The sequence below is a fragment of the Panicum virgatum genome, chromosome 1K, assembly GCF_016808335.1.
Source record: "Panicum virgatum strain AP13 chromosome 1K, P.virgatum_v5, whole genome shotgun sequence".
NCBI classification, from domain to species: domain Eukaryota; kingdom Viridiplantae; phylum Streptophyta; class Magnoliopsida; order Poales; family Poaceae; genus Panicum; species Panicum virgatum.
Window position 1 is genome coordinate 41,290,539 of NC_053136.1, and position 13,299 is coordinate 41,303,837.

Genomic DNA, 13,299 nt, shown 5'->3' on the forward strand with positions numbered 1-13,299 from the left:
GATCTAGGGTTTGGCAGGGAGGGGGAGTACTGAACCTGGTGGACTTTTTCCTATCCTTTTTGCATAAGGCCCCAGACACCAGTTGCCAAAGGTACTTTTCGTGTCTCTGCGGCGGCCCAGGCACTTTTCTTGCCTCGGCCGCGTGAGGCAAAACGTCCACGCGAGGCAGTTTCCTCCGAGGCGGAGCTCACCATGAGGCCTGGTAAGTGTTGACCAGGTGGGCCCGGACAGCATAAACAAACGGACGAGGCTCCGTCCCCCGCAGTTGAGTCACTGCGTGTGGGGTCTGCACGCAGTAGGGTCCACGTGGCAGTGACCCAACTGCAGGGGACATTACTGCAGCGGATCCGGTTCCTAAACAAACATATACCATCGGAACCTTTTGCATGCAGGGTGGGACCTCTTCGCGGCATCCCGATGCTGGCGGCACAGCACGGCGGCAGGATAAGCTCCGCGGCCGCTTGTATATCTGGTTTTTTCACTCTGCTTGCATCCTCCATTGCTGAAGCACAGGTTGCATAAGCAAACCATGGAAAACATGGTGTAAATGCTCCATGAACGAAGCACTTGTAGGCAGCCGGGGATGGAATTGCAGTGGCGCAGCTGCTATCCAACCACCGCAGCGAGGAGGAAGAAAGGGAGCTTATGAGGTGGAGGGGCAAGTTGATGGGCTTGACGAGGGTGGAGCTGCCCTGATGGTCGGCGGGCGCGTGGCGATGCAGGCGCCAGACGTGGTCGGCGTCCCATCCGCCGCTGGCTAGCGCGGTCGGGTCGTCCGCTCCCAGCCTCCCGGTCCCCTGCGCCGCGGCGATGCCGCCGTCGTTGCTGCCTGTGCACGAGGGCCGACGCCTTGCCGCCGCCACCTGCGTGCGCGGGCGTACGAACCGCCGCCCCCGCTGCCTGTGCTGGATCCTGTCTTGCTGCAGAACGAAGAGGAGGCAAGCTCTGAAATCTCTGCAGTTTGCTTTGCTTTGTTGATTTGTGCTGGTGAATTCATGCAGAGGATGGAAGATCTCGATCATTGGGGATCATTGCGAACAACAAAAATTAGCCTGTTAGTAGGCAACATAATTAAATGACTTTGCCAATTGAAGCTAATGGATGAGCTATGTAGTATATTTCCATGTGCTTTTATGCAGTTCAAAATAATTATGTAGCGGTGCAAAACTGGAATATAGAATGGGAAGGCATGCTAAGGTGACACTAATGGAGCAATGATAATTACTTTGCCGTCTTATACATACCAATATTTTTTAGACAGAGGTGGTATGAATATTTACTCTTCATTATTTTTTTAAGAGATGCCTAATCTGGGTATATTTGCCCAAGTAGAGCTATGTCCTAAACAAATGTACGTACTTTATTTTCCCCCTTGATTTTCCCCCTGAACACCTAGTTCCTTATTGCATCACTGATAAAGTGTACTTGCGGCACGCACGTATTGTTCTCAAACATAGTATATAAGATTTTAAAATAGAGTAAACAATAATTTTAGAGTGAGTAACCAATAATTTAATATCATAAAATTATTCAATAATCACAAAGCGTTACCCATGGTCCCATTCCACAATTATTTTTCATCCACTTCGAGCTTTAACAATCTAAAAATTTTATGTATCTTCTTGACACATTAATGACATCAAATATACCTAGTAAACAATAATATTTCAATGAAACAATGTAGATGGCAAACCCAAATTACTTATCTGAACTAAAGATTAAATTCGCTAGCCTAAATGCATTTCAACCAATTAATGGCAAACCCAAATGTTTTATCTGAAAATAGAATCTTGCAAAGCTTCGTTCTATTTTCAGATTTTTGTTTTTTATCTAGGCTTCTCTTGTACTTCCGTCTGCCCACCTGAAAAAAACTGCAACGCCCAACCAAATGCCCATTAGAGACAATAGTCTAAATTCTTACATACAAGTAAAATGCTAACTTAACAGCTCAAAATGCTTTCTTCAACTCATTCAACTCGTTCATATTGGTAGTGTCAGGTGGTTGAGCAGTAACAGTAGTCATTTCTTCAACTCGTTCATCAGCCTACAACTTCTAAATTCTGATGTCTCTATAACTTCCTTGTCCCGCCGCACTACAGCTCTCAGCCGAAGCCACTGCTCTTCGCCTCCGCGTCCGCGTCACCCTTGGCGGACGCGACCGTGATGTCGGCGAGCAGATCCCGGGAGAGCGGCTCGAGGAGGCGGAGGACATCATCGCGGGATTTGCATTTTTTTGGAGAACGGATCCATTGGGGGTGAGGGAGCGAGAAGGGGATGGCTAAGCAAAACGGACGCAAGGGTCCATGTAGACTGTGGGTCCTAGTGCCCACGGCCGTCTCGCCGACGAGTAGCAACGACGGCCACCTGGGCAGGGCCGCGCTCGGCTGTTGGGGGGCATGTGGAGGATTTCGGCGCCGTCGGGGGTGTGAGGACGGACTTCGGCGTCGTCAAGTCAGATGCCCTCCAGTGCCGAATCCGGCCGCCGCGTAGTGGCATGAGCTTGAGCGAAGGCAGAGGCGGGGGCGGGGGAGTGCGGCGTGGTGAGGTGGATGGGGGAGCAGCACGGGCGAGAATGGTGGAGCCTTGTCACGAGGCTAGGCGATGGCGAGGGTGGGGAAGCGCGGCGCTGAGGATGGGAGCCAGTCCAGTTTGGTCAACGGACGTGTTTTGGGGTGGGAGGTATGGGTATGCGGGCGGGTAGGTGCGGCGGCGGTGAGAAAAATAATTGAATTTTGACACAAACACTCGAGGCTATAACTCCTACCACTTCCTTCCATCCTGACAAGCAGGTCCAGCGTGAGAGGTACGACGAGCCCAATCTAGAAGAGAAAAGTTTTTCTTTACAGTACTAGTGGATATGCAACGTGTTTAAAAAACAATTATATTTAAAAATATTACATATAGAAATTGATATAACAAAGTAAATTCTGGTAAAACGTAGCGGCAGCATAATTTTATATATACGACTATTGCAACGCCCAACAACGACAATATATATATTATATCAAAACATTTAGATAATCCGTGAGGTTATAATCGCCGAGCCTCTGACCTGCAGGAACAACATATATGTCTAGAAGAGTACGAAAGCACATGACTATATGAGTTTATAAATGAATATTACTATATCCGACGGTTATATAAAGTTGTTGCATAAACACACCTCACGATTCCAAGACATCTCTATATACAATATTCTTCGTAGTCTTCCATTAGGATCCATGTTCATGTTTCTGTTCGCAAGAACCCACGTACTCTCATGAGATACACCTCTTGACAGGGCCACATACAACTGGCCATGTGAAAACACAGGCTCGGGGAGGTAGATACCTACATTAGGTATGGTCTGACCCTGCGCCTTGTTAATTGTCATTGCAAAACTCAATCGGATGGGGAATTGCTTCTTCTTAAACTTGAACGGAAGAGTGATATCTTCTGAGGGAGACATTGGTATCCTCGGTATGAACACCCTCTTTCCTGCATGTTGCCCATTAACAATCTCAGCATCAATTGAATTATTCTGGAATCCCCGTACCACCAGCCGAGTTCCATTGCAGAGGCCATTATGAGGATCGAGATTACGAAGCAATATAACAGGACAATTCTTCTTAACTTTCAACTCATGAGGGGGCAGCCCATTAGGGGTAATCGAGTTGAGAAAATCAAGAGAATAATTGTTGAGTGAGTCATCATTGACAGAGTCGAAGCTGTAGAAAACCTTCTGCTTCCCTGAAAATCTATCAATCATAAGTGCATTCACCATATCAACATGTTCATTCCTGGTGAATAGTATCGCTCACTCACGCATATAAGTGGCAGAAGTGCAATTAGCAACAAGATCTGGGAACACCCGATCAATAAGAAAGTCAATGAAATCATCATCTGGAGGATTGTGAATCAAAATGTCATCAGGAAGCCACATGTAGTCACCATCAAATGCTTCCTCTGTCCCATCACCGATCCTCAATAAGTAATCTGCAAACAACGTATCAGCCTGAACTCGCATGTTCTGGGTCAACCTGATCCGCCGAACATTTTCCCAGATGTATGACCTCAGTAAGGTTGCATCAGTGATCTGGACTCTCGTACCATGCGGCACCACAGGGAGAACCTGTCTGAAGTCGCCACCAAACAACATAACCTTCCCTCCAAATGGCATATCACATCCCATAATATCCCTCAGTGACCTGTCAAGAGCCTCAACTGCTTGTCTCTTAGTCATTGCAACCTCATCCCATATTATCAGAGATGCCCTTCTAATAAGCTGTGCCACTTTACTTTGTAAAGCTACACATAGTATTGCCACTCAGCTTTATTGGAATCTTAAACCGGGAATGTGCGGTGCGCCCACCAGGCATAATGGAAGCAGCTATACCAGATGTAGCAATAGCAACAGCAATAAGATTCATCGACCGCACCTTAGCAATCAAAGTCTTGTAGAGATAAGTTTTACCGGTGCCGCTTGGACCATCTACAAAGAACACCAGTCCTTTGTTCTTCAAAACATGATCAAGAATTTTTCTCATAACCAGCCATTTGTTCTGCATTAAGTGTATCAACAATTTTCAGATGATCTTCATCAAACCCAAGGTTGTGCTCCTCAGTAAGTTCCCTATAATGATCCCTCGACCGCTCTTCCTCTGTAAAGCATGGAAATAGGACAAAAATTTTCGTGAGTTGAAATTATAGATAATGGTACTCAAAGCATATGAATGTATAACTAAAGCAATTAAGATTACGTACCAGTCTGGTGTATCTCCGGCAGACCATAGTGCTTGATATCCTTGCCCATAGATGTCAAATGATATGATATATCTCTAAGCACCATCTGTTCAACTATCGAGCTATTGTCACATATACGACGAAAATCCTCGGACATAGAGTCCAGATGGTCATCCCAAAGACGCCGGATATTAGCACACTCACAAAAAACCATTATAGTGGCAAAAAGCTTCCACAATGAATAAGTCATCCTGAACTCAGCCGACTCCCTAAGGCAGTCATCAAGTGACTTGTCTGATTCAACAAGCTCCATACCCTCACATGCTTGTTTAAATATCGCATATGTAACACCCCTCCATGTTCTTAGATTCTCATATAAGGTTGCACCTCTAACATGGTTCAACATGATCCGAAGGTAATATCTCTCACCTTCGGCAGGATTTGCATAAACCAACCTGTCAATCTGAATCCTTTTAGCTTTCCTAGGCTTCCAGAACTTTTTTGATTTGTTCCAAGTGAAGTGCTCTGGAAACTCCCTATAGAGATATCTGCGAGCTGCAAGGTTCGATATGTTCACTTTGAAATATTCTATAAGCATGGATCTCTGTGATTTTTCAGACCGCGCAACATTATTCAGGTTAGCAGTAGACTTATAGGCAGCCATATGCATACCTTCAAGGTGCACTTGCATCTGCAGAACCGGTGGAGACATAGAATACAACTTAAATGCATATAGTCTGTACACAGCCTCTATAACAGTTATCATCCTAGAATTCGTATACTGTTTTATCTCATTTATTATTTTCTTCCCATTATCCTTACACTCAATAGAGAAAGATGTTCGATCATGCCCTTTATATATATATTTGTAGAGATACTTAACAGACTTGATACTGCAACAGATCTCGACATTAATGTGGCAGTTATACCTCATCAGCAGGATTGGATTATAAGGAACCACCCATCGGTTATCCAACCATTCATTTCATACTTTCACTTTCTGCCCATCCTCTCATCTTCTGTATATTGGATAAGAGTCCTTTCCCTGCTGCGTACTTTCACTAAACTGGCGAGGATACCGGAAGCGACATTCCCCATCAACCATGCATGGACAGTTTTTATTTAGAACTCCACATGGACCGTGCATCATATGTTTGCATACAAACTTGTGCAACTCAGGATACTTTTTCTTGTCTAGAAGTTCAGCTGAAATATATTTATCAAAATCTTCTGTACTCTTTAACTTACTCCCAGACTCCATAACCAGCAGAAAGTGCTCATGTGGCAGGCCCCTCTTCTGAAACTCTGTTACATGCGTCCATGCAGCAACCTTTCCCAAGTGACCCTTTTTAATCAAAAAATTTTGAAGGTCCGACAACTTAGCGTGATACACCCTGGCAACAACATCTGGTCGATGTTGGGGTGTCTGCCCTGGTAGCAATTGTGCAACTATCTCATCCCAATACGGATTGCACATCATTGTTACGAAGAAATCCGGCTTGCCATACCTTGTAACCAGTGTCAGCATCCATGAACCTACATTGCACATCATGATCACTGCCAGGGAAATCCTTACTCAAAACAACCCTGAGCCCAGCCATTGAAGCATCAGCCTCTCCCGCAGCGAGCGTGTCAAGAAGACCCTGGCCACAGTAAATTCAAAACATTTTAGATGCTAATTAACAGAATTACATCCAATTAGCGAGCATAATGATTATTAATTAAATCGATCTCACCTGATATAGATCTGCACGAATTATGGCCTGATGTGCTGGCTTCGCGTACCAGTCTAGACGCATTGACTCAACCTTGACATACATATCAACTGCAAATTGCTGGAAAAGCCGACCAGCATGAAAGAACACATTAAATTGACCTTCACGAATCTGTAGCTTGAAACAATAGTACTCCCTTGCACTGACGTGGCGCCGGGATCCTCCACCAGCTGTCATTAGGGGAGAGAGAGTTGTAAGGTGAAACCATATGCAATACATTAAAATAAATGGAAAACTTCTTAATATACCTATGTCGTCGAGATCATCATCGGGACCATCCTCTTCCCCACTATCCTCTTCCATATCGTGGTCTTCCCCATTAAAATCATAATACATTGGATGTCGGTGTTTTGACTTCTTAAGAGGCTGCAGTTGAACTGCACCTGATTCCTCATCAACATTTTCATCTATAAATAGCAATAAATAATTAATATTGATATCTACCATATTTTATCCGAAGACAATTAGAAATTAGAAAATACTAAACAAACCTTGATTCTTACGCTTTGTATACTTTCTCTTCGGCTTAGCAGGAGGTGGATCCTGATATTCAATCTTTTTATCCTCCCATCCAGTCTCACCACCAGGCAACAACAAAGGGTAGGCTAATGGGTCGTAGCAACCATGGTACGCCCTAATATAGTGAGGTCGATCCTCACTGCCATATATTATTATGTTGCAAGAAAATCGTTGCTGAGGGTCATTACCGTCCATCCATATAGCAGCGACCTGATCCATCCCAGATGCGTTATATCTCCTCTGATCTACAGATATGCTTGTATTAAGTTCAATGTTGTATTCAGCAATATTAGACAGTGAACCGAGATTCTTGAATAGAAGCACATATGGGTTGTCCTGCAGAATTCTCAAAATCAATTGGATCATTGAAGTATCAAGCTTAGGTGACCTTTTGACCCTATGCGCAATGGTCTCATCAGTGTCATAAAAGTATAGCTGCATATGGCGAGGCCCTCTCCCACCAGGAACAAGCTGATCCAACCTATGGTATATCTGACCTGTGCTTTAAAACAATAGACACCAGTACCTCTTGCAGATATGAGATTATGATCAATGAACACTCCAAAGCTTGTGAACGAGAAGTGACTGTTAAAATACCGAATGTGCTTTCGAAAATATTTTGCATCCCTATCAGTCTGACTGGAGAACAAGCGGCGTAGCTCAGCCGGTATCTTTGAAATATATATATTAACCTTCCCTTTCCTGCAACAATAGAAGGGAGGCCCTTCACCTGGGAACCTCTTTGCATGGCATAATTCATAGTTTTTTTTGCCTTTTTTAGAACATGGTGTTTCTTCGAAAGATCCTTGTACACTGCATCATATGAATCCGACCCTTTATATCCAATATTAGGATCCACAACATACTTGTCGTGGCTCCAGAAAGAGGGCCACAGCCGGGTGGCGGAAGGCACCCGCCTAACCCCAGGGGGTGGATACCCGAGAAAGTGCAAGCTATTCCTCAGATCTACTCATGGAGCAAAAACACAAGAACACTCGGGATTTAGAGTGGTTCGGGCCGCCGGAGCGTAATACTCTATGTCCACTGTATGTTGTATTATTCTTGGATCTGTGGATGAGTCTATCCTCTGCCTCCAAGTCCCCTGCTGGACCTGAGTCCTTCTCTAACGGGTGTCTCCTTTTATAGAGCAAGGATGACGCGTACACAGGCGTTGGACCCCGACAAGTGGGCCCAACAAGGATGTATATTATACTAGATAGACTCTAATGGTGTTACAGTGTTGGAGGATCTCTTGCCGGATACGCTTCTTCGTCTTGTAGACTCTCTGACCGAGGGGGTCTTGTCCCATCGGCGAGGCGCCCGCTGAGGCAGTGTAGGCTGCGGCGTAGACTGTGGGTCTACCGCGTAGGAGTTATGATACTCCGTCGCCGAGCTGTTGTGTCTGGCTGGCGTAGCAGACTGACGAGCGTGGCGTGGATGGCACCAGCGGCTGCACTGTGCGCCTTGGTAACGCGCAGTCAACAATACAGCCTGGCAAAAGTCACCTCGGGCTCTACAGCAGAGCGCACCTCCGTCTACCGTATTGAATGCGGTAGGTGCCGAGCCTTCCCGGGGAAGCGTCGCAGCCGCGCGCGTACCTGCATCTGCGGACACGCGGCGGCTCCGGACCCCCAGGCGGGGTGTCTGTTCCCTCCCTGCCGAGAGGTCCGGATAGTATATGGGGGTCCGGGACCCGGTGGGAGGTCCGGGGCCCCCGGCTGTTTTGGCTGAGTGCTCCCTTCTCCGGGACACGTGGTGACACCGGATCCGTCCCCGAGTGGGATGCGGGTCCGAGACTGTTGGTCCGGTGAGATGGAGTCGGACCCTTGGGGTCCGGTTGCTCAGCTACTTTGGGCGTAGTGATAACTACGAGTCTTGACACAGCAACAGGGGGTACCCTAGTCTAGAGGTACCGACAGTGGCCCCCGGGCCCACCTCGGGAGAGGTACGAACCCGCAGGTGGGGCCATTATTGTGACGCAATGCTGATTGCGTTGGCGTGCATATGTTGAGAGCGAGTGCTCCGGACCCCTTCAAGGCCGTAGCACTTGTTGCCAGGTTCAGGTACTAGAGCACTCTCCGCAGGGCGGCGAAGGTGCAGGCTTAGGGTACAGAACCGAGCTAAGTGGCTGCTCGGACCTTGAACTGCCCAGGGAGCAAGCACTACTTCCCCGGACCCGGCTCCAGGCGACCGTGGCGAGCGGTCTCCGCCGGAGCGGGCCACCGGAGTGGACTTGGAGCGACCGTGGCGAGCGGTCTCCGCCGGAGCGGGCTACCGTAGTGGACTTGGAGCGACTGTGGCGAGCAGTCTCAGCCGGAGCGGGCCACTGGAGTGGACTTGGAGCGACCGTGGCGAGCGGTCTCCGCCGGAGCGGGCCACCGGAGTGGACTTGGAGCGACCGTGGCGAGCGGTCTCTGCCGGAGCGGGCCACCGGAGTGGACTTGTAGCGACCGTGGCGAGCGGTCTCCGCCGGAGCGGGCCACCGGAGTGGACTTGGAGGGTCGTTGCTGACGATCCCATGGATTACACCACCGGACCTTGCAGCAAGGTGTAGGAAACCTGGCCTTATACTAGTAGGGAGCCCGGGACCTCTAGGGATAGCAGTCTCGGATACTAGGGGACTCGTAACAGGGCAGTGAAGTACGTAGGCTTAGGGTACATTACCAGGCTAAGCTATGCGGAGCTTCTCTACCCCTGGATACGAGCTCCACTTCTCTGAGCAGGTCCCTAGGGGTCCGAACTGCCTTCCAGCTAGAAGGGGTGTCCCCCACCTGACCACAAGCCAGCAGCTCAATTTGGATCGTTAGCAACAAAAGAAGACTCCGCATAGGAGAAGGAACATGCAATCTTGAACAGATAAGTGTCATTAAGTTAATGTAAAGATAAGACTGAGGAAGCAAATCTCCTTCATTACTTGATTTTTGGTGTACATCAGAGGCCGGGATTACGAGGGCGGACCTCTACCGCTCTGGACCACTTGCTGGTGTCGTCTGTTTGTGCGATGAAGCCAGAGGTCGGGTTTACAAGGGCAGACCATTACCGCTCTGGACCACACGTAGGCACCGCATCATTACAAAGGAGAAATACACACAATCTTATCTAGTGATAACCTATAGCCGTCGCCCCGTAGGGAGTGCACGTTGCTGGCCGTAGTGGAACTGCCACCTTGGGGGCTCTTCTGAGTTGTTGGGGGGCAAAGGCGCCCTGGACGTGCTTGTACAGCATCATCCAGCATCACCTTGGGAGCGTGCAGGGCCCACCTTTGCACAAGAACTGTTTCATGCTTAGTTTGCATGAGAACAAATTCTTTGGCTTTGAATGGGAGTGGCCCTGCCGCCGCCAGCTGCCAACGGAGACCAGCCCAAAGGCCGTTCTCGAGGGGCTGAGGCTGGCTTGCCGCTCCATCGCAGCGGAAGGATGGGTGCTCGTTTGGATGAGCACGGAGAGTCGTGAAGGGCGGTCGATCGCCGGCTCCACCTTGGTGCTGGCACAGGGCCCCCGCGCCTTGTGGCAGGGGTCGACGCCTGTCTGCAGCAGCCCCAAGAGAGGCCTGCGCCAGGCAGGGGAGAAGGCGACAAACATCCTTCTGTCCCCAGGCTCCATCTTGAGAGGGAACCTCGAGCCGATGCCACGCTGCCGCAGGAGGTCCCCGGTGGTTTATTGAGAGAAAACCTTGAGCCGATGCTAAGGTGTCGCAGGGTGACGCGGCGCAGGCGTCGCCCCCGCGCGCCACCGCGCCGGCTCTAAGGTGTCGAGTGGCGACGCACAGCAGGCGCCGCTGCCATGCGGCACCGCACCGAGGACACTGCTGTTTCGGTGTCAGGGCATACGGCGTCGTGCCCTTCTTCATCTTCTCGTCGTTGTTGCAGAGGATGAGCTCAACCTCAGAGATGAGGGAGTGAGCGGAGATCTGACCGGTGCTTGCGCGCTCCCCACGGACGGCGCCAGATGTCGTGGCTCTAGAAAGAGGGCCACAGCCGGGTGGCGGAAGGCACCCGCCTAACCCCAGGGGGTGGATACCCGGGAAAGTGCAAGCTATTCCTCAGATCTACTCATGGAGCAAGAACACAAGAACACTCGGGATTTAGAGTGGTTCGGGCTGCCGGAGCGTAATACCCTACGTCCACTGTGTGTTGTATTATTCTTGGATCTGTGGATGAGTCTATCCTCTGCCTCCAAGTCCCCTGCCGGACCTGAGTCCTTCTCTAACGGGCGTCTCCTTTTATAGAGCAAGGAGGACGCGTACACAGGCGTTGGACCCCGACAAGTGGGCCCAACAAGGATGTATATTATACTAGATAGACTCTAATGGTGTTACAGTGTTGGAGGATCTCTTGCCGGATACGCTTCTTCGTCCTGTAGACTCTCTGACCGAGGGGGTCTTGTCCCATCGGCGAGGCGCCCGCTGAGGCAGTGTAGGCTGCGGCGTAGACTGTGGGTCTACCGCGTAGGAGTTATGATACTCCGTCGCCGAGCTGTTGTGTCTGGCTGGCGTAGCAGACTGACGAGCGTGGCGTGGATGGCACCAGCGGCTGCACTGTGCGCCTTGTTAACGCGCGGTCAACAGTACAGCCTGGCAAAAGTCACCTCGGGCTCTACAGCTGAGCGCACCTCCGTCTACCGTATTGAATGCGGTAGGTGGTGAGCCTTCCCGGGGAAGCATCGCAGCCGCGCGCGTACCTGCGTCTGCGGACACGCGGCGGCTCCGGACCCCCAGGGGGGGTGTCTGTTCCCTCCCTGCCGAGGGGTCCGGGACCCGGTGGGAGGTCCGGGGCCCCCAACTGTTTTGGCTGAGTGCTCCCTTCTCTGGGACACGTGGTGACACTGGACCCGTCCCCGAGCGGGATGCGGGTCCGATACCGTTGGTCCGGTGAGATGGAGTCGGACCCCAGGGGTCCGGTTGCTCAGCTACTTTGGGCGTAGTTACGGATAACTACGAGTCTTGACACAGCAAGAGGGGGTACCCTAGTCCAGAGGTACCGACAATACTCATACTGAAAATCTGCGTGTATAGTGAAATAAGGGAATCTGAATTAGAAATTTTATTTATCAACAAAAATATAAAATATATTAATATTATTTAGCTCATTCAGATTAGTAACTAACCCTGATGATGAAATACGCGTGCCTCATCGTCTTCTATATCAGAAGGCCCATAATCCTCTAGGTTCAGTTGATCTAAATCATTTTCTGTTACATAAATACAAATACCGAATCACTTCATTGCTCATTAATCGTCAAATAAGAATAGTCATACATGCTAAAGCACTAATCATACCTTCAACTCCATGCATCGGGTCATCTGGTTCCCACAAACCAGAGTCAAACTGATCTTCTCGATCAGCATTTCTAGTGTTCATCCTAGTTACTCGACCTGACTGTTGTTGAGTTAATAGACTCTAAGGTCGCTCCATCAGTTGTATCCACATGTTCACCTGAAATTGTAGGCCAAATGTGATAATCTACATTGAACACATGCGCTTAGTATCTTTGAACACATGCGCTTAGTATTTTTTTTTCAATACGATCAGAATGAAGGATTCATATAGTACCTTGTTTGGGTATCCTTTTTTGCTTGCGACATTCAATATCTTTTCATGTTTTGATGTATCAGCCATTTCAAGATATCTTCTTTTGTCCTTCTCCCTCTTAACCTCCTTCAGGGTAATCTGATCATCAACTTCTGACGCCCCAGTGCCAAATGGCGTGACACAAATAACATCTGTTTGATCTACACAGAAACAGACACACAATTATAAAGCATTTAATAAATACAATGTATTTTACAATAAATTCAAAAAACCTTCATTGCTTGCAATAATGGTTCTAGCATTAGAACGACTGCGTTCTCTACTTGCTCTCTTTTTGGCATTTCTTTCAGCCTTCTGCTCATCTGTCATGTTATGGTACCACTTGATTGACCTTTCTCTTGCTTTCTCCATTTGTTGCTCAACAGTGGACAATTCCGGAAGAACAACTGGTTTGTAAAAAGGGTAAAATTATTACTATATACATTTAGTTACTAATCGGAAGCTATAATCTCAATAAAGGTCAATACCAGATGCTCTGAACGGAGTGCTCAGATTCTCTGTTGGAGTCCTTTGGAAAGAATCATTGCGATGCAACCACATGTCACCAATATCATCCGTGGTTCCCCCATTGATCTCAGAAGTGTCGTGCTGTACATCATCATTGGAAGTATTTGTTTCGTTGACCAAGAAGCAACACCTGTATATGGTTCATGCATTTGGAGTTACAAGATTGATACACGAATTGATGGGAA

General features: G+C 48.5%; 2 protein-coding genes and 1 pseudogene across 2 annotated transcripts; all 3 read right to left on the bottom strand.

Moving 5' to 3' along the window:
- Positions 1 to 2,102: 2,102 nt before the first annotated feature.
- On the bottom strand, positions 2,103 to 5,035 carry LOC120655352 (ATP-dependent DNA helicase PIF1-like). Its single transcript, XM_039933112.1, has 7 exons — positions 4,744 to 5,035; positions 4,530 to 4,640; positions 4,376 to 4,471; positions 4,090 to 4,287; positions 3,801 to 3,975; positions 3,256 to 3,737; positions 2,103 to 2,278 (listed from the first exon to the last, which is right to left on the bottom strand). Exons 1-7 carry the CDS (start codon positions 5,033 to 5,035, stop codon positions 2,103 to 2,105), a joined length of 1,530 nt encoding a protein of 509 aa, XP_039789046.1.
- LOC120708566 lies at positions 3,286 to 7,482 on the bottom strand (annotated as a pseudogene).
- LOC120708643 lies at positions 7,473 to 12,468 on the bottom strand. Its single transcript, XM_039994020.1, has 4 exons — positions 12,295 to 12,468; positions 12,123 to 12,206; positions 12,010 to 12,018; positions 7,473 to 7,886 (listed from the first exon to the last, which is right to left on the bottom strand). Exons 1-4 carry the CDS (start codon positions 12,374 to 12,376, stop codon positions 7,498 to 7,500), a joined length of 564 nt encoding a protein of 187 aa, XP_039849954.1. The 5' UTR covers positions 12,377 to 12,468; the 3' UTR covers positions 7,473 to 7,497.
- Positions 12,469 to 13,299: the final 831 nt, after the last annotated feature.